Below are 21,559 nucleotides of genomic sequence, written 5' to 3'. Positions count from 1 at the left end.
CTTGACCAAACGTTGGTCAGGCTCTACTGAGCTCCCCTTGGAGAGAGCTGACCTTGGCTCCCAGCTCCTCTCCTATAGAGTGCAGCTTTACCAAGAATCCTGCTAAGACGGCTAAGCCAGAATCCTCAACCCTTGATAAGTGATCACCCCCAATATTTGAAGGTTCGTTCTCCACTGCCCCCCCCATGTGACATCTGAGCACCCTGGCTTGCCTTCAACAAAGCACACCTTAAGTTTATTCCATACTCTTACTGCTTCCTCTTAAGTGTCCATCTATTGAACCCCCAACCCAGTATAATCTGTTTTTGGTTGTATTGAGAGTTGAGGCCAAACCTCTCTCCCCACTGCAAACCCGGATTGAGCAGTGGTCCTCACACCTAAAGCAATGGTCCCTGAAAAAGTATACATCTCCATTCTGTGTCAAGTGTCGCGAACTTTAAAAAAAAAACTTTGTGTGTGTCAGAGTTTGGGGTGTGCACATGCGGAGGTCATAGAACAACCAGGAATGATCACCTTCTTTGTGTGAGGATTGGATCTCATTTGCTGCAGCATTTGCCAGGTTGATTGGTCTGTGAGATTCCCCTGATTCCGTCATCTCTATCTCTTATCTCACCTAGGCAACCTCATTAGACACTCGTTACTCTGACTGTACTGAGTTTGGGACCCATACTCGTGTTGGCAATGACTTCAACCATGAGCTGAGCAGCTCCCCAACTCCCCTTTCTTTTAAGACTCTCTCATAAGATTCTGGCGTCCAGTACCTAGCTCACAAAAAAATTTCAATCTTGGCTCCATCAAACCTACTTCTGTGCTTGTGAAATCTGGCTATAAATGATTACATGGCTAAGTTGTAAAGCAAAATCTGAGACAGCATTTGGTAAAAGTTGGATAAAGCTTATTATCTATTCATTTTTGCGAGGAGTGGGTCGACAAAGCCTGGGGCTCAAGATGGCTATGCAGAGCAGAGATTAAGTCCTTGTTCTGTGCAGCAACATAGGCACAGATCTGAGAAGCAGGGTATTTCCCGGTACAGCGCCTCCTGAACCTCCTTGGGCCTGGACTACATCGCCTGCGGCTTCCAGGAGCGCTAGTCTCAGCGACGACGCGCAGGCGCAGACCGCTATGGCCACGCTTTCCGCGCATGCGTCCTTAGGTGCGCTGGCCGGTGTGGCACGCTGGCAGGGTAAAAATGGCGGCGGGCGGTGCGTGCGGCGGGGCTGGAGCGAGGCTCAGGGTTCTCAACTGCGGCCTCCGCAGCACGACCCGCAGCCTTTGCAGCCAGCCGGTTACAGTAAACGAGCGCATCGACAACAAGCGCCGTGCCGCGCTGCAGGGCGGAGGCCAGCGCCGCATCGACGCGCAGCACAAGCGAGTGAGTCCCGGGCGCCAGCGCGCCCCGCCCCCTATGCCCGCGACCTATCACAGTGCGCCGGGCTCGCGGCGCCCATGGCCTCCCAGCCAATAGGCGCCGTTCCTGGGAGGGGCGCGGCGAGAACTTTCACCTGGAGAACCTAGGGCCCCCTCGCGGGTGGGTAGCCGAGGCTGAGCTTCTGTGTGCTTAGCAAGGTCCCCAAGTGGTGGGGGGCGTTGATTGGATGAAAGGATGGATCTGACCGTCTCCAGCGGTGCTCCACCTTAGCAGCTATGAACTTTTGGGAAAGTTAGTCTCTAGAAATCAACTTAAACAGAATAATGCCTCTCACATCTTATTAGAATAAGAATTCTTCACTAATCGGCAGTAGGCTCTCAATTAATTAAAAAGACCCCATTATTCTCGTGCTGTCTGAAAGAGTTGTGGCAGGTTTGTTTGTTTGTTTCTTCCATGATAGAGAGCAATAAAACCGAACCTCATGGTATCAGAAATCGCTTGACTACATTCACATTAACCTGGGGTGGAGTTCTCCGTGATTGCAGGGACCTTTGACACCTGTGCCTTAGGAAGTCCAGGTTGCCTCTTGAGAGTTTCCGCATGATCGACTGGGTAAGAAGCAGGTGGGCTTTGGATAAACTGGCAGCTATTCTGCAGTCTGGGCAGCTGAGGCACTGACACACTGCCTGGATAGCTGAGGCACTGACACACTGCCTGGATCTTCAGGCGAGAACCACAGTTGAGCTTCAGAGATGAGCTGGGGAGGCCCGTTAGCAGCAGAAGCATCAGGCTGGAAGAGGTGACCCTAAACCTGAAACCAGACTTGCCTGGTGAGTCTAGACAGAGAGCTGGATGAGTTAGCAGGAAGGTACCTTGCCTAAGGAAAGCACTCTCTGTGAAGAGCACACAAGTCCTACTCAAGTGTGGCGAAAGCTGGGCTTTTTTGTGTTTTGTTGGTTGGTTTTGATGTTCTGAGGCAGGGTTCTCTGTGTAACGACAGCTCTGGCTTGTCCTGGAACTTGCCTTAATAAGCCAGGCTGAACTTGAACCACAGTTTCCCCCTGCCTCTGCCTCCCGAGCATTAGCATTAAAGGTGTGAACTAGGTCTTAAATCTTGGCCAAAGGTTGATGCAGACGTCCTGAGTTACCGTTTGAAAAGGCCTAAGGATAACAATTCCTTTTGACACTTAGGAATGGGGTTGAAAGGTTTGTGGTGAGCAGTACTCTCCTCACTCCCATGGGGTCCTGGTAAAGGACTAACAAGTTTCCTGGGAAGCCCTGTCAACCTCTGTCAGGGTCCAATGCTCAATTCCTCCCCAAGCAGATCCAGATGCCCTTAGATAGACCCTGGAGAGCTGCTTTTGGTGGTCAGGGCTGATTTAGTTGGGAGACCGATTTGTGCTCTCATTAAACAAGTTTTTCATGAGTTCCATAATATAGATTTCCTACAAGTGGATCAGAAAGTATGAATATTTTCAAATCTATCACTATCTTTATCCATAGTCGTTAGGTTGTTTTCCCCCAAAGTAAATGTTTCCACAACCTCATTGGCTTTCACTGCTTTCCTAAAATAACTAATTTCCAAGGGTTGTTTGTGTTTACTGTGCTGTTTTCTTGGCACAGGGGTTAAGGACTTCTTGAGAGCTGAGGTTTTGGGAGGCCCTAAGAAGTGGAGGCTCTTGATAGATTGAGGGTTTCAACTTCATCTGTAAGAAGTATTTTCTTTAATTTTGAGATAGGATCTCATACAGACCTTGAACTTCTAATCCCTCTGCTGCCTCCCCAGCTTTGGGATTACAGGCATTCAAACCCTATGTATGCAGTCTGTGTGGGTACTGGGAATCGAACCTAAGGGCTTTTGCACATGCTAGGCAAGCCCTCTACAAACTGAACTGTATCTCCGGCCATTTTCTTTCTGTCTTTAAAGCAAATGCCCTCCAACCCGAGAAACTCTCCCTCCCGACAAACTCCCCAGCACCTTACCCCTCTCCCTTTACTCAGCAGCTCCCTGCTGTGGGGTCTTCCAGCAGGGATTCTTATTAGGATTGAAGAAGGCAATCGTGCCTTGGGGTGAAGGCTGAGAGCTGGAGGGAGGGGTTGTGCCTGGTTGAACATACCTGTAACTCTGTGACCCTCACTAAGCCTGGCCTTAGTTCCTCCCTACTCCTACTCAGGGTTCTCAGTGCAATTCAGGTCAGGCTCTCTTTACCCCCCACTGTCTCTACCTGTTTCTCCTCCTTTCGATTTACTTTCCACAGGCAGGTGGCTCCTGAGCACGGCAATCTACCCAGCTTTCCTGGCTGGAACAAAGTCTATTGCTATCACCTGTCTACTTTGGGTAGGCTGGACAGTGGAGCCTTTTTCACGGGCGCAAAGAGGCAAAAACCTGTGGCTCTGGCCTTCCTGCTAACACACTCTTACCCTACCTTAACTTGGTCTTTCGTTGTAGGGATCTTACATACCTTAACTTGGTCTTTCGTTGTAGGGAAAGCTAACCGCCAGGGAGCGGATCAGCCTCCTGCTGGACCCCGGCAGCTTTGTGGAGAGCGACATGTTTGTGGAACACAGATGTGCTGACTTCGGGATGGCTGCTGATAAGAATAAGGTATCTTTGTTTTTTCCAGTGGTGGTGTGAACATTTCCTGTGGCTTGCTAGCCCTCCCACCAGAACAAAGAGTTGATAGAGCATTGGAGTTGCATTGAGAAGGGCTGAGGAGCCTTCAGGTTCTCTCCTAACTCAACCTTTGCCTGCAGAAGAGTGTGGGAGGCTGTGTATACTTTCTGCAGTGTAACTCAGGCCCAGTTTCCAAGGCGCTGGTCGTGGGTTCCATTCCTCATACAGACGGACAAGGTTGGAGGGAGGATCATGGGAGGATCTCTCAGATGGGTCTGTCTTGTCTAAATGCAGGCCAGTTGTTGCTTTTGATACTTCTTAAGTTGAGCTTTGTGTTTAGGTGGGGTTTTGTTTTGCTTTTCCGGACAAGGTTTCTCTGTATTTCCCTGACTGTCCTGGAACTCACTCTATAGACCAGGCTGGCTTCGAACACCGAGATTTGTCTGCCCCTGCCTCTCCAGTGCTAGGTGTAAAGACATGCGCCACTACTGTCTGGCTTGTGTTTAGGTGTTTTTATTGTTTATATTTTTTTCAATTTGCCTGACTATGTCACACAGGCTGACCTAGAACTCTGTAGCCCAGGTGGCCCTGAGCTCATGGTCCCCTTGGTCTTAGCTGCCTGGGTATGTATCAGGTATACCTGGCAATCTTTGAGGTCAGTAAAACCAGATTGTTTGTGGGTTCATGGAGCTCTTAGGATTCACTTTTGAGCCGGTTTTCTGCACATCTGCTGACTATGACCAGAGGTGTAAACTCGGCAGGCTCTGTCTGAGCCATTCTGGGCTCACCAAAGTTTGAGTTCACACAAAGAATGGTCTGAGTAGGGATGTCAGAGAGGCTGCTCAGAAAGCTCTTACTCTTTCTTTTTGAGGGTCTTACTGTAGAGCCGAGGCTGGCCCCAAACTTATAATGATTTTCCCTTCTCAGTTTTGGCTGGGAGTCCAGGCATGTGCCACTATCCCCAGCTCTGCTATGTTTCCTGTGTGTCCCTCTCAGAGTAAGTGGCAATGGTGGCCCTGGGAACCTCGTGGTTATATTACCTTTCTTCTGAAAATTCTAGTTATTCATTTTGGTGTGCTAGAGACTAAACCCTGCTTTGGTTTTTAGTTTGAACCTTAGAAACTTCGGTGTTTGGTTTTTAGTTAAGCCATGATGCCAACTTCACTATAAAGAAATATTTGGGCCAGGTGGCAGTGGCGCTCGCCTTTAATCCAAGCACTCAGGAGGCAGAGGCAGGTGGATCTCTGTGAGTTCGAGGCCAGCCTGGTCTACAGAGAAAGTTCCAGGACAACCAGGGCTACACCGTGTCTTAAAAAACAAACAACAGCAAAGAAGTATTTGGGTTTTCTGACCTATATGTTTCCTTTCTCTTGTAGTTTCCTGGAGATAGCGTGGTCACTGGACGGGGCCGAATCAATGGAAGATTGGCTTATGTCTTCAGTCAGGTATGTCCTAACTTCAGCAAATGAGGCTTTCCTGAAAGGTAGAGCCAGGAACAAAATATGTGATAGAAAACAATTTGGGGGAATAAAATCTTGCTTATAGTTTGGGGCTGTGGAGGATCCAGATGCAGTCTGAGCTGAAAAAAAAAAATTGATTCTTAAAAGCACAGGTCCCTGAGCTCTGGGATTTTTTTTTTTTGAAAGTATCCAAATACATTTTGTGAAGTTCCATCAAGAGAGATGAAGTTGGCATACACTGAGACCTGAGGAAGACCTTGTAGGCAGAATAAAGCTATGTCATACCCAAATTGCTTTTTAAAAAGTTATTTTATGCTGGACGGTGGTAATGCACGTCTTTAATCCCAGCACTCAGGAGGCAGAGGCAGGCAGATATCTGTGAGTTCAGTGGAGTTACAGATGGTTATAAGCACCATGTTGATGCTGGGAATCAAACCTGGGTCCTCTGGAAGAGCAGCCAGTTTTCTTAACTGCTGTCGCTTCCCTCCAGCCAAATCTTTATCTCCAAATCTTTATCTCCAGAGCTGCGCATTACCTGACAAGGTAGAGAAGAATTAAGGTTCTGATCAAGTGACTTCAGCATAGTGTGGCTTGGGTTACCCAGGTGGCTTAATATAATCACAAGGGTCCTTATAAAAAGGAAGAGAATGGCTGGGTGGTGGCAGCGCACACCTTTAACCCCAGCACTGGGGAGGCAGAGGCTGGCCTGGTCTACAGAGCAAGTACCAGGACAGCAAGAGCTGTTATACAGAGAAACCCTGTCTCAAAAACAAAAACAAAAACCCCAAACCACCCGCCCCCAAAGAAAACCAAACAAATAAGTCAAAACAAAACAAAAACCGGAAGAAAGGTCAAAATACTACGGTATGGGGAGGACTCCACCTGTGGTGTGAGGCTTTGAAAATAGAGAAGCATTCTATGAGAGGAGGAACGGGATCCATCGCTAGGAGCTTTGGAAAGGTAGCCAGGCTGCCTGCCCTTGAAGCCCGAGAGGTCACAGACCTGTTGATCTTGGTTGTAACCCAGTGCGGTCCCTGGGAGGGAGCTTCGACACCACAGGATGTGAGAGAGCAGAGTGCTGTCTTAGGTCCATGACTCTGAGTTAGCACGCCACGGCAGTAATAGAAGCAGGGTATTTTGTGTGTTATTTCATAATAGATTTTTCTACTATGGGGCCCGCCAAATGTTGAAGACTACTTTCTCTTCTCTCAATTTTTATGATCTGGCTGGGGAAAAATGAATAAATAAGGGAGCGTAGAAATGATAGAACAAAGATTGCCACTGTGATTTCGGGCCGCGATGTCTGACTACTCAAGGCCGCTACAGAAATTCAAACCCGTCATACTTTTGAGTAAGTGGGAGTGAGGAAGAGACGGAGGTGATGAAGACAGGGCTCTCATTCTGAAGACGCCAGTTTATAGGTAGAATGGGGCAGAACAGGCGGCCACAGAGCGGGTAGGAGAGGCTCCAGCAAATGCTTTGGACTCATAAGGAGGAGGTCCTTCCAGGTTTGGGGAGGCGAATGGGGATGATGGACCTTGAAAGAGGCTGGATCCTGGCCTTGGGGTGTCGTAAACTGGCCTTCTCAATCCACTTTCCAGGATACTAACACAGATGATTTTTCTGGGTTGTTAACTGTTTTTCCAGAAAAGTATCCTTCTTCCCTTGGTCACTGGCTGACAGCAAGCTCTGTGGAGAGGGGAGGAGCCAGTAGAGCTCATTCAGTACTCAGGCTTCTAGTCTCTGGTTTTCATCCTCACCTTCTTTCAGGCCAGTGATCTGAGTCTGGAGTCTGTTTCTTTAGAGGAATATCCTTTCTCCCCTCAAGGTGAAAGAGGAGCTTTTTGAGTTCTTTTACCACAAGCTTACTCCTGTTTTAATTCGCCCCCCACCTTTTCCTTGGTTTCTTATTGGTTGCCCCCTCTTCAGGTGTGTGCTTCCATTTTCTTCCTCCCAATCATGGGGTACCATTGTGCTTTTAGTTCCCCTCAGCTAGCCTGCTGCTTGTGCTTATTAGATGCCCCTAGTGTGACAGTATCAGATACAGGGATGGGGTGGCACCAGGGGATTCTGATTGCCTTTCATCTCCTCCTCTGTTTTCAGAATCCGACATACTATGTGGAAATGGCAGCGCTTGTTTGACACTGGAGGAATTTGGGTTAATCCTGCTTGAGTTATTGCCTCAGAGCTCCAAGTCATTTTTGTAGGGCAAAGACCTGATGTTACACAAACTCTCTTTAAGATACCCTATTAACTATTCTGGGGAATAATCTATGTGTTAGAGTCGTATTTTTTTTCCTCTATTTTTCTCAATGTCTGGAATGCCTTTAACACTGTTGAGTTTCCCATTTCCTGGGTCTTCAGCTCCGCCTCGTCATTACGTTTTACATGCTGCTTCAATTGTTTTTGTTTTGTTTTTTGTCTTTTCAGGATTTTACTGTTTTTGGAGGCAGTCTGTCAGGAGCACATGCTCAAAAGATCTGCAAAGTAAGTGTTTAATATTGAAAATGGACCCAGAGCTTCCTCAGTTTGGGTGGCACACACCGAGTATTCTGGGGTGTAATGAATTGAGCTAGGTATAAGAAATTGCACATTTGGGGCTACAGAGATGGCTAAACAGTTAAGAGCAATTGATTGCTCTTCCAGAGGACCAGGGTTCAATTCCCAAAACCCACACGGAAGCTACATTACAACTGTCTATAACCCCAAGATCTGACACCCTCATGCAGATATACATACAGACAAAACAATGCAAATAAGGCAAAAATAAATGAATTATAAAAATTGCAAATTTGTACAAGATGTGGTACTGTCTAAAAGGGAGTCTTAGTTCATTTCTTAAACTATTTTGCACTGTCTCCTGGACCCCTGGTAAAGTCTATACCCACACTCGTTCTGTTTTCTTCTTCTCCCCCTGCCCATCTTTTCTTTTCTTCCCTTGGTCCCTCTGCCTTCTCCTGCCCAAGTACTAGGATTATATGTGTGACCCTGTCATATTTCCACACGCATGAAATAGCATCTACAATTACAAGGCTTGCAGACTGGAGAGATGGGTCAGTGGCTATGAGTACCTATATGAAAACAAAAGGACTTGAGTTCAAATCCCCAACACTCACATAAAACCTAAGCATGACCGTTATGTGCTTGTAACCCCAGCTTTTGGGGAACAGGCAGAGTCTGGCTGCTTGCTGACTGGTGGGCCAAGTCAGAACAGCAAGCTTTGCGTTCATGGAGAGATCCTCATGAAGAAGATCTCAGAAAATAAGATTGAGGGTGATAGAGGTGGACAGCTGACATTCTACTCTGGCCTCCGCCTGCGAAGACTGAAAGCATTCAAAAGAACATTGTCATATATGTATTTATTAATTTTTTTTGAGACAGGGTTTCTCTGTTTAGTCCAGGCTAGCCTTGAACTCAGAGATCCCCTTGCCTCTGCGTCCCAAGTGCTGGGATTAAAGGCGTGTGCCACTACGGCTGGCTCATTAATATATGTTCTTATTAATGCATTAAATAATAAGATTTAGTAGTGAATCTAACTGGTGTGATTCAAAGGAGGCTTGAGGAAACATATTTCTGGATCAACTTTAATGTGACAAAGGCTTCTGGTTTCTATTAATGGCAAAGGCACATGTGTGGTTCATAAATGAAGGAGAGTTAGAGCAATACAGGGGGAAAATGTAAACTTCTTCCACCTCAAGTTTATAGACCACTGTCTTAGGGTTTCTATTGCTGTGAAGAGACACCATGACCACTGCAACTCTCATAAAGAAAACATTTACTTGAGGTGACAACTTCCATTTTATTATTGGGGGGGAGCATGGCAGCTTGCAGACAACAGGAAGTTGACTGACTCACTGGGAAGTATTCCAATCATAGGAAACTTAAATCTACCCCCACAGTGACACACTTCCTCCAACAAGGCCATACCCACTCCAGCAAAGCCACACCTCCTAATAGTGCCACTCCCTATAAGATTATAGGGGTTTATTACATTCAAACTATCACAACCACGTATCCGTTCACAGCTACCTTGAGATTCTGTGAATCCCAAGAATAGAATTTCAGATCTAGGCAGAGAGGCCAGCTGCTAAAATGTGAAGAGTAGGACAAAGATTGTGTGACAGTATTTTTTTTTTAAATGTGCTTAAGTGTCTGCCTGTATGTGTACTGTATGTGCCTGCTGCCTGCAGAGACCAGAAGAGGGTGTTGCATCCTTTAGAACTGGAGTTACAGATGGTTGTGAGCCACTGTGGATGCTAGGAACTGAATTGGAGTCTTTTGCAAGAGCAGTGCTCTTAACCACTGAGCTATCTCTTAAGCTCCTGCATGAAGGTATTTTAAAAACATTTTAGGGACTGAGTTTAGAGCTCTGTGATGGAATACTTGCCTAATGTGAGCGGGCCTTGCAGTCAATTCTTTTTTCTGCTGATGAATTTGCAGGAACACAAACAGAACCCCAGATACCAATCAATTGTTCACCAGATACAATCCTGCTAGATTGAAGTGGTCTGGGGAGTAATGCTAAGTACAGTTGGTGTTTGGAGAACTTTAGATCCTGGGAGTAAGTGTGCTTTGCATCTAGGGCTGTGGGATGTTACGCATGAAGCTTGTAGACCCAGGAGGAAAATCTGCCACAGTGTACCTGCCTCAGGTTAATACATGGGCCAATGTGCACTTTCGTAAATAGACTTCTATTTCATTCTGTCTGCCACCCATTGTTCCTTAGGAGTCACTCACTGGGAATAAATACGGACGCTGAAGAGAGTCAGGTATGACACTCTTAGCCTCAACAATGCAAAACCTGTAGCTTTTGTTAGGTAACTTGGTCCTTCATCTTCCCTTAGGAATCCAGACATTATGGGGGTTGAAATCAAGGTACTCCTTCCTGGTTGGAAAAGTACAGGGAAATATTTTCTGGAAAACACACACACACACACACACACAATGAGGGTGAGGTGTGTTGGTGGACAGTGTGTATGTAAGTATAACACAGCTTTTAGAAGCTAGTTCTTACCTAACATAGTGGGTTCTTGAGGATCTAACTTGGGTCTCACCAGGCTTGTGTGCTAAGCTATCTTGTGACTGGCCAGCTTGACTGGGTAGAATGTTCTAAAGCAGAAGTTCTCAACCTGTGGGTCACGAACCCTTTAGGGGGTCACATGTCAGTTATCTTGCATATCAGATATTTACATTATGATCCATAACAGTAGCAAAATGAAGTAGCAACTAAACAACTTTATGGTAGGGGGCCACTACAACATGAGGAACAGTATTAAGGGGCTGCAGCGTTAGGAAGGTTGTGAACCACTGTTCTAAAGAGACACTGTGCACCACACTCCCCTCTTCAGCTACTGGGCTGTTGAATTTCTCCAGGAGAAATGGCGGAAGCCCTGGGGCACCCAGAGGAGCAGCGTGTCCCCTGGAGAAAGATTCCCAGCCCAATAGATGACCTTGTAGGAGAGCCTGGGAGCTCAGTGGGGGACAGGGCCCACACCTTATGGGACTGTTCAGTTATGCAAACTTCTTAGTATTTAAACCCTCCTCATACCAGGACCCCTGAAGGTGGCCTTGGTGGGGGCATAAAGTCCAGATCCCTTTGTCCCTCTTCCTGCGTGGTCACATTGATAAATCTCCCTTTTCTGCTTTTTACTATTCATTTGGCTCCAATGGATTCATTGAGGATGAGTGGCTGGGCCTGGCTTTTGGGGGCACAGGCTATGGCCTCTTAGTCTGGTGACACTTTTCACCCACCAAGCCATCTTCTTGGCACAACAAGGCGTTTTGTCACTGCTGCGTTTGATAACCAGAGCAGATGTCTCATGGGATTTTCTATGCCGTTTTAGATCATGGACCAGGCCTTAACCGTAGGGGCTCCAGTGATCGGGCTGAACGACTCCGGGGGTGCCCGAATCCAGGAGGGGGGTGGAGTCCTTGGCCGGCTACGCAGACATCTTCCTGGTGAGAAACCTATTCACAGATGGAGTCTGTGAGTGTGCTCTGGTGCCCGTCTCTCCACACTGTGCTCTGCCCCATCCTGCCTCTGTGGTGTTACCATCACTGCCACTGCGGGTGGGATGGGGTGGAAGATATGCCAGATGGCTGCAGAGCCTGCTCTTCCTTCTTGATAGAGGGCCAGTTGTTAGATGAATAATTAGTTCAAGGTCACTCATGAGGAGAAAGTACTTGGAAATGTTTTCTTTTTCTTTTCTTTCTTTTTGAAGCAAGAGCAACATGGTAAGGAACGTTAAAGTAATCTGATTTGCTAGAATCAGAATTTTTTTAAAGTGCTCTTTTAACATTCTGGACGATTATACCAAGTTTAAACAGTAAAACAAAGAAGAAATCTCTTCAAATCAGAGGCCTTGGAGAACATCATTCCAAATACCTGCATGGTTTGCCTAGGAACTGTGTTATGAGAGAGACAGGGAGGGTCTGACAGAGATCAGAGACAGGCAGTTTCCAGTCCGCCCAGGGCTATCCTCCCTCCCCTGCAGAATGACAGCTGTCCTGTCCAGGGTCACTGCCCTTCAGGATTCATCTGTGTGAGAGGTATTCTAAGTTGTGACTCCACTTCCGGCCCTTGAGAGCTTCCAGCTTCTGTCTGTCTTAAACATGCTTTTTTCTTTAAAGAAAAAAAATAAAGTGGTATAACAGCTGAGTTCATTCCTGGTCAGGAACAGAAATATAAGGAAAGAGGGAGAAGAAGATGGGAGGGGAAGGGTAGGAGACAGAGAAGAGGACAAGGGAGGGGAGGAGAGGAAAAGAGAGGAGAGGGGAGCGGGGAGGGGAGGGAGGAGAGGAAAGGAAAGGAGAGAGAAGAAGAGGGGAATGGAGAGAAGCAAAAAGGGAAGGAGAGAAGAGAAAAAGTGGAAGAGAGGAAACGGAGAAGGAAAGGAAGCTACTAAGGGTTTTATCTCTATATAGTTCACACTACCTGGTTCTGGATCCTCCTGTGTCTGCTGAGGTTACAGGTCTGTGCTGCTGTGCCCAGCCACAGCTCCCCCTTTATATTTAGTTGGGCCATTTTAGTCACTTTAATTTTCATCATATTTCATTTTTCAAAAAAATTTAACCTTCATTATTTATTTACTTACTTATTTACTTGAGAAAGGTCTCTGTGTAGCCCTAGTTATCCTGGAACTTGCTCTGTAGATCAGGCTGGCCTCAAACTCAGAGATCCACCTGATTCTGCTTCCCAAGTGCTGGGAATAAAGGCATGTTTTTTTTTTTTTTTCTTTCTTTTTTTTTTTTTTTTTTTTTTTTTTTTTTGGTTTTTCGAGACAGGGTTTCTCTGCAGCTTTTTTTTAGAGCCTGTCCTGGAACTAGCTCTTGTAGACCAGGCTGGCCTCGAACTCACAGAGATCTGCCTGCCTCTGCCTCCCGAGTGCTGGGATTAAAGGCGTGCGCCACCACCGCCCGGCTAAAGGCATGTTCTGCCACCAACACCTGGCCTTAACTTTTAATTTTTATTTCTTACATATGGGTGTTTTGCCTGCATGCATGTGTATGTGCCTGGTGTCTGTGGATTCCAGAAGAAGATGTTGGATATCCTGGGTATAGAGTTATAGATGGTTGTAAACGGTCATGTGGGTGCTGGGAATCAAACTTGGGTCCTCCGGAGGAGCAACCAATATCTTTAACCACTGAGCCATCTCTTTAGCCTCCTTCACCATATATGTTAAGCATATATGAGACCTCAAAGCCCATCTCCATCTATACAGTGACACACTCCCAGCAACAAGACCACACCTATTTTTAACAAGGCCACAGGTCCTAATCGTGCCACTTCCTTTGGGGGCCCAAAACCACCATGCCTGATTTTCTTTTTTTTTTTTAAAGATTTATTTATTTATTATTATGTATACAACATTCTGCCTCCATGTATGCCCACACACCAGAGGAGAGCGCCAGATCTCAGTACAGATGGTTGTGAGCTACCATGTGGTTGCTGGGAATTGAACTCAGGTCCTCTGGAAGAGCAGCCAGTGCTCTTAACCATTGAGCCATCTCTCCAGCCCCTGATTTTTTGGTAACTTACAAAATTGGGTTCTTTCAGTCTTCAGGAACTACTGATCTTTGCTTGTTGAGTGTGGGATCTGACTGTGACTTTCCTAAGCTATTTTTGTAAAATGCATGTTGCTCTGTGGTTGAGTGTGGGATCTGACTGTGACTTTCCTAAGCAATTTTTGTTGCTCTGTGGTCACGGTGCCACTTTTCTCAGCAGTGACAAATTACCTGACAAAGATACTTTGAGGAAGGATGGTTTATTGCCTCACAGCCAGGGTGTGATCTGTTGTGAGGAGGACCTGCTGGCTGGTCACATGCTGTGTGCAGTCAAGAAGCAGGGGCCTAGAGAGATGGCTCAGCATTTGGGAGCACTGGCTGCTCTTCCAGACATCCTGGGTTCAGTTCCCAGCAACCACATGGTGGTTCAACACCATCTGTAATGAGATCTGATGCCCTTTTCTGGCCTGCAGGCACGTGTCCAGGCGGAACGCTGTATACATAATAAATAAAAGAAATTATTTAAAAAAAAAAAGGCAGAGAGAAATGAAAGCTGCTGCTCAGCTCCCTCCCAAAACCAAAATCAAAAAATATAAGTAAGCATACAAAATAATACTTGTTTCCCCTCCTCCTTCCCCCCACCCCAGGACTAACATGGCCTTATGTAGCCTAGGCTAGCCTAGAACTCCTGAGCCTCTTGCCTTCATCTCCCAAGTGCTGGATACCCCACCACACTTAGCTTAAAGTATTTTCCAGCATGTATATCTATCTTTGTCTTTTGCTTAATCTCTACCACATTGTAACTCTGTGTGTGTGTGTGTGTGTGAGAGAGAGAGAGAGAGAGAGAGAGAGAGAGAGAGAGAGAGAGAGAGAGAGAGGGCAACCTATAGGAATGACTTGTGTATGTCTAACTATCTTGCGTGTCCTGAGGCTGGAACTCAAATAGTCCTCTTCCTGGCAAGTACCTTTACTCACCGAGCCCTCACCAGCCCTCATCAGAATCTATTTTAAGTAATAGTGGTAAAAGAGTGACTTTTTCAGTATACCTCCCTTTTCTCCCTTTTGTGTGTGTGTGTGTGTGTGTGTGTGTATCATGTTATAAGCTCAAATGCAGTGACATAATTATTACTTTATTTGTTACTTCTTTTCTTTTCTTTCTTTTTTTTTTTCGAGACAGGGTTTCTCTTTGTAACAGCCCTGGTTATTCTGAAACTCTGTAGACCATACTGGCCTCAAACTCACAGAGATCTACCTGCCTCTGCCTCCTGAAGGCTGGGATTAAAGGTGTATGTTGGAGGAGGTTGCTTATTGGTTCCCAGCCGCTTAGCCCTGAAATAATCACATAGAAACTGTATTATTTAAATCACTGCTTGGCTCATTAGCTCTAGCTTCTTATTGGCTAACTCTTACATCTTAATTTAACCCATCTCTAGTAATCTGTGTATTGCCACATGGCAGTGGCTTACCGGCTAAAGTTCTGGTGTCCATCTCTGGCTGGGCTCCATGGCTTCTCTCTGACTCCGCCTTCTTTCTCTCCGCATGCATTCAGTTTAGTCTTCCCCGCCTCCCTCTGTTCTACCCTAACAGGCCAAGCCAGTTTCTTTACTCATTTATGGTAATCACAGCATACAGAGGGGAATCCCGCATCAGGTGCGCACCACCGCTCAGCTTGTTCTTTATTTTTTAAAAAATTATTTTTCAGGATATGTGTGTCTGGGTCTGCCATATGTGTCCAGGTGCCTGTGGAGACCAGAAGATGGTGTAGTGTAGCAAGCTTTCTTGTCGGACTATCTTTGAATCGCCAGCCCACAAATAGCAACACGGAGACCTCTTATTAATTATGAAAGCTTGACCATTAGCTTAGGCTTTCCCACTAGCTCCTGTAACTTTGCTTTTATTAATCTATGTTCTGCCACTAGGCTCGGTTACCTCTACTGTGTACTGTATGTCCAACTTCTTCAGGTCTCTCTAGCCTCTCCTGTACACCTAGGTTCCTTTTCCTCTTCCTTTTTCTCCCTGGAAATCCCACTTATCCTCCTACCTAGCTATTGGCTGTTCAACTTTTTATTATACCAATCACAGCAACGTGTCTTCATGCAGTGAATGTACAGTTATCTCAGAACAATGAAGGGTTTCCAGGAGCTGGAGTAAGTCTCCTGATCTGAATTCAGCAAATGCTTCTAACTGCTGAGCCATTGCTCCAGTCCCAAATTAAGAAAAGAGAATTTTATTCAATATTTTATTTATTTATTTATTTATTTATTTGTGTGTGTGTGCGCGCGCGCGCGTGCGCAGTTGTACATATCTATGGTGACCTGTGGCCATCTGAAAACAGGCTTTCCCCCTAGTTTTGAGACAGGATATCATGTTGCTCCCTCCTGTGTATTCCAAGGTAACTGCCCTATGAGCTTGTGGGAATCCTCCTGCCTCTGCCTCCTGTCATGCCGTAGAAGTGCTGGGACCACAGAAGCTCAAGCAACCCCATCTGGCTTTGGGTCCTGAAAGTCTGAGCTCCAGTCCTCATGTTTGCAGTTACCCACTGAGCCATCTCCCCAACCTCCAGCGAAGGGTTTTTAATCACAGGTTAACTCAATTGCTTCTTGAGGGCTTGGGTTGCTGTTTCCCATTATTTCCTTCCTCCCCTCCTCTGCCCCCAGGTGTCATCCTGAGCTGGCATGGGACTGGTGAGCCTTAATCAAAAACTCTGGACTCTCAGGTGTCTTAATCTTGTTTAGTGTTCAGCTTTCTGCCCTCTTCTCGTGGAGATAGAAGGGAGAGAGGGTCTTTCAGTGTAACTCAGCCTGGCCTTGGACTCGGTCTAGGACTTGTAGCATAATCCTCCTGCCTCAGCTTCCCAGGTGCTGGGGTTAAAAGTGTAAGCTGCCATTTCTGGCTTGCTGAGCAGCTTTTAGGCATAAATGTTTTGTTCATTACCAGAGACTTGAATACTTGTTTTTGACGATGTCTCCGAATTTTATAGTAGTTTTTAAAGGGATTTTCTAAACTCAGTTCTGCTGCAGCTGAAAGTCCACCCCCCCTTTTTTTTTTTGCTGAGTAGAGATGGCTTTGATGCTGTGATGAGTTGTGGTATGCAGCGTTTCCCCTCACCACCACCAAGCCTTGGCTGAGGAGCAGACACCGAGGGTCTCTTAAGTGCCACCTGCCTCTCTGGCATGACTTCTGGGAGCTGAACACAGAGGTCAGGGCTACTTGCAGGGTGACTGTTGGCTGCTTCTCCCTGGTGGCTCGGTGCACATGAGAAAGTGGCAGGACCTGTAGCCACATTTGAGGAACCGCTGTCAAGACAAGGGAATGCTCCTTGTTTCAGTGACACATTAACCTCTCCATTATGGGGACAAACGCCACACATAATTTTGGAAGCACTTTCCTGACTAGATCTTTTGCTCGATTTTATTGTTGGCTTCATCTTCCTGCAGATACCTTCATGAGTGCTTCTGTAACCAGGTGCTTTGCCTTTCTGTGTTGGCAGAGGAATGTCACGGCATCCGGCGTCATCCCTCAGATTTCTCTGATCATGGGCCCATGCGCTGGTGGGGCCGTCTACTCCCCTGCCCTAACAGACTTCACATTCATGGTCAAGGTAAGAAAGCTGCGCCTGTTCCCGGCCCCGAGAGTCCTGCGGCTCCCATCTGCCTGACCCAGATCTCGTCCTTATCTAAGTTCTCATTGGTGTTCGGTGGAGCGGAGATAAGCTCTGAGTCTGGGTGGAAGGAAGGTTTGGCATGGGCTCTGTAGTGTTTGAGGAAGGTCCTTGTGGGCTCTGTGGTTTTACCTGTGATCTGAATTGCAAATAGTTTCACATAATCAGAAGATCCCTGTCCTTCACCCAGACTGATGGCTGTTTACTGACTAGGGCTCCCTTGGGAAGGCTTACTGTGGTCTGTTTTATTGACAAGTGCCTCCCTATGCCCCATGTTTCTTTCCTTTTTGTAATGGTAATGGAAAAATTTGATCTGCAACTTCAGTTAGAGAGGTGTATATCAACACATCACCTGGCTTTAATGGAAGAGGATTTTAAATGATTTTATTCTTATTATTTATTTATTTTGTTTTTTAAGACAAGGTTTTACTCTGTAGTACTGACTGTCCTGGAAGATCACTGGGATTAGAGGTGTGCACCACCATCGCCTAGCATGATTTTTATTTTATTTTACTTTTTGAGGTTATTTTCTGAGATGGGGTCTTACTGTCCACCCTTGACTGGTCTGAACTCATAGAGATCAGCGTACCTCTGCCTCCTGTGTGCTGGGATTAAAGGTGTGCTCTACTAACCTCAGATAGTTTGTTTTCTTTTTTGAGACAGGGTTTCTCTGTGTAGCCCCGAATGTCCTGACACTCACTCTGTAGACCAGGCTGGCCTTGAAGTCAGAGAACTCAGAGATCCACCTGTCTCTGCTGGGATTAAAGGTGTGTGCCACTACCACCTGGCTGTGATAGACTTATTTTATTTTATTTTATTTATTTTTGTTTTTCGAGACAGGGTTTCGCTGTGGCTTTGGAGCCTGTCCTGGAACTATCTCTTGTAGACCATGCTGGCCTCGAACTCACAGAGATCTCCTGCTTCTGCCTCCGGAGTGCTGGGATTAAAGGCGTGCGCCACCACCGCCCGGCTGATAGACTATTTTAGATGAAATTCTCTTGAAATTATATGTGGGTAGCTATCCTAAATCTGGTAGTTAAGATAGAAGGGCTGATTTTTTTTTTAATGTTAAAAAAATGAGCACTAAATACCATGGCAGAGGAAGGCTGAGGGGGAAAGTAATGGCAGTTAGTTAGTGTGAGGGGACAGTTGCAGAAGGAATGTGACTTGGGCACCTTGTTCTCCAGAGCAGCTTGGCAGTTGGAATCCAAAAGTCCGGAAAGTGCTACTCTTGCCCAGTGGATCTACTCCTAGTGACAATCGAAAGCATCCTTTTTATTCTTTTATTGAAAATGGATTTTTAAAAATACAATATATTCTGCTTTTGGTTTCCCCTTCCTCTAATCCTCCCAGCTCCTCCCCCACCCCCTCCAATCTGGGTCCATTGTCTTTCTGTCTTGCTGTGGTTCCCCTGTGGGTGTTCCTTCATGTGGGTCTGGGAAGAAAGTACAGAGGATGAATTTAGCCTTTTCCAGCTGCAGGGTGGATTTGTCTCTGCAGAGTTCACTGCTTTCCCTTTGCTCAGGGCTTCTTTATTGCCTTCAGTTTACACCTTAGCAAGTTGATGTCCATATTCCTAAAACACCTTAATTAAGCTTCCAAAAGGACAATGCCAAATGCAAATTCTCGATCAGAAAATATTGGTGGGTTTCCGGGTTGTCTCCCAACCAGGTGTTGCAAAGGCTTTGCACCTTTGGGAACTCACATACCTGATTCACATATGTTAAACCGAGGGGCTGAAGACAAAAGGCAGATTAGGGCTACATGTGGGCACTCAGGCGCTGACTGCAGCAGTGTAGGGGTCCTCCCATCAAAAAATGATTTTATGTGTTTGGGTGTTTTGCCTGTATGTATGTGTATGCATCACCTGTGTGCATGGTTCTCAGTGGAGGCCAGAAGAGGGAGTCAGATCCCCTGGGACTAGAATTACAGATGGTTGAGAGCCACCATGTGGGTGTTGGGAATCTAACCTGGGTCCTCTGGAAGAGCAACCAGTGCTTGTAAACATTGAGCCATCTCCATCCCCTGCCTGTAGTTCTGTCTTTTCTGGAATATGGTGTAGCTGGGTCTTTATGGAATCTTTTCAGACCGGCTTCCTTAACTTAACCTCACATACTTAAGGTTCCTTACTTTCCTGGCCTGATTCTGCAGTGCATTCTTTGGCAGAATCAGGTGGTCAGAGTGGATTTTGTTTTATAAGAAGCTGCCACATTGTTTTCCAAAGTGGTCACATCCCCATGCATTCTCACCCACCACCAGTGAAAGAGTCCAGTTGTCCTACGTCAGTGCCCGGATTTGATGCTGCCAGTGTCTTTGAATTTGGCCATTATCTTAGTATTCTATTGCTGTGAAGAGACACCATGACCACGGCAAATCTTATAAAGGAAAACATTTAATCTCAGGGGCTTGCTTACAGTTTCAGAGGTCTAGTCCTTTATCATCATGGCAGGAGGACCAACGCAGCATGCGGGCAGGCAGGCAGGGTACTGGAGAAGTAGCTGAGAGCTGCATCCTGATCAATAGGCCAAAGGCATTAGCTTTTGAAACCTCAAAGCCCACTTCCTTCAATGAGGCCACACCTTCTAATCCTTCTCAAACAGTTCACCAGCTGGGGACTGAGCATGCGAACATAGAGCCTATGGGGACCGCGGTCATTCAGGCCACCACAGCTGTGCCAGTGAATGTGTGGGTCCCATGTAATGTCTTTTCATATCATTATTTTCTATTTGTGTGTTTTCTTTGGTGAGTTATCTGTTCAGTTCTTTTAACTTTTTTTTCCCCATGAATTTTGTTCCCACTTTTGAGTTTTCGGAGTTTTTGGTATAGTTTGGTTTTTGGTGCATTTGTTGAGATGAGGTACCATTCTGTAGCCCAGACTGGTCTGAGAGTTATGATGTAGCCCAGGATGGCTTCTAGTGTGGTTCTTCTCCTGCCTCAGCCCCTGAGTGTTGGGATAATAGGTATGGGTAGCTAAAATATATACTTATGGGTTGTTTTGTTTTGGTTTGGTTTCTTGAGACAGGATTTCTTTATGTAACAGCCCTGGCTGTTCTGGAATTCACTATGCAGACAAGACTAGCCTTGAACTCAGAGATCCTCCTGCCTGTTTCCTGAGTGCCTGGATTAAAAGAGAGCTCCTTGCAGGGCTTATATTTGTTGTTTGTTTTTTTCATTTTGTTTGTTTTGTATCTATTTGGGGTTGAACCGAGGGTCTAGCCCAGGCAAGTTCTCTTCCAGCACATCCATAGCCTAATCTTAGATAACTGACAATATTGAGCCTTTGTTCCCCATCCTTGGCAAAGGCGTCCTCAGACTGTTGCTGAACTATGCCTTCTAGTCTCCACAGTGTCTGCTCCATTGGTATGCTTAGTTTTTGGGTGGCAATTGCATGCTGTCGTGGATTATTCATGTACTTTAGATTTTTACAAAAAGGACTTTATTCTAAAGTTTATTTCATTGCTAACAGATTCTGGGAAACATACAGGTGACTGTGGGTTCCCACGTGGGAGCATGTTAGATGAGGATCATAGTCTCCTACACGGTGGTCCAGCCTCAGGCTGCCACGATGCAAATGTACAATTCTGTAAACAGAAGTCTTAACTCATGGTTCCTATGAGAATAAATGACATGGAGCACATTAATCATGGATGGCACTCTGTAAAACTGCGTGTTAAGGAAGGAATACATAACTGTAATCCTTAACTGCTTGATCTGATATAAAGTCGGGGGTCACAACCTGTTACCCAAGCCAAGTCCTGTCACCCCTTCCTCAGTTAGGGAATGAAAAGAGCCGAACACGAATTAGGGAGAAGCAGTAAAAAGACTGACTCGCTGTGGCCACATAGGGAAGAGAGAGACAGAGAGAGCAAGGGGACCCCCAAACAGTCTTTAGGGTCCTGAAGTGAGGTTAAACAACGTGCCACCAAGCAGTTCTGGTCACTGTGTGGTCCCGCCTGCCACAGACCGGTGCTTGTGTGGCCTGGCAGCTTGTTAGCGCTCCGTGAAGTCTCTTCAGTGAGACACTCTCCCTTCCCTAGCTTGTGCCTTCCTTCCCCAGTGAGGTTCCTGGGGAAATTTCCATTTCTTTGGGGTCCGAGTCTATAGGCTGATAGGTTGAGAGCTCGGTACCTACGTAGATTATCTTCTTTCCTGCCAGGCCTGTTTGTGATCTTAGAATTTCAGTTGCAGCCAGAGAAATGGATGGCACCAGACTCTTGACCGAGTTTCCCAAGTATTGTGAAATTGATCAAATAGACTTCTAGGGCACACGTGTTTTTGGCGTTGGCAGCAGAGGCTGGGTCAGCCATCTGCTGGAGTGTGAATTTCAGCCCGGGAGGGAGATCCTGTGGCCTCAGTCTTCCTCTGTGGGAATGATTTCAGAAATGGCAGTGGTATAACACTTCAGAATAATTTCCCATGATGGATACTTTCTGACAAGCAGACATAGTGGC

The 21,559-nt window shown here is 46.2% G+C and overlaps 1 protein-coding gene across 1 annotated transcript in view; it reads left to right on the top strand.

Moving 5' to 3' along the window:
• Positions 1–1,148: 1,148 nt before the first annotated feature.
• The window catches only part of Pccb (propionyl-CoA carboxylase subunit beta), a 50,286-nt gene continuing 29,875 nt past the window's right edge, over positions 1,149–21,559 (top strand). Inside the window, 7 exon segments of the mRNA XM_038323124.2 lie at positions 1,149–1,372; positions 3,855–3,974; positions 5,360–5,428; positions 7,874–7,930; positions 11,287–11,361; positions 11,363–11,401; positions 16,938–17,048. Coding sequence (XP_038179052.1) covers positions 1,190–1,372; positions 3,855–3,974; positions 5,360–5,428; positions 7,874–7,930; positions 11,287–11,361; positions 11,363–11,401; positions 16,938–17,048 — 654 coding nt within the window. The 5' untranslated portion in view covers positions 1,149–1,189.

The sequence above is a fragment of the Arvicola amphibius genome, chromosome 3 (genome assembly GCF_903992535.2).
Source record: "Arvicola amphibius chromosome 3, mArvAmp1.2, whole genome shotgun sequence".
Taxonomy (NCBI): domain Eukaryota; kingdom Metazoa; phylum Chordata; class Mammalia; order Rodentia; family Cricetidae; genus Arvicola; species Arvicola amphibius.
This window is presented reverse-complemented; position numbering and strand designations above follow the sequence as displayed.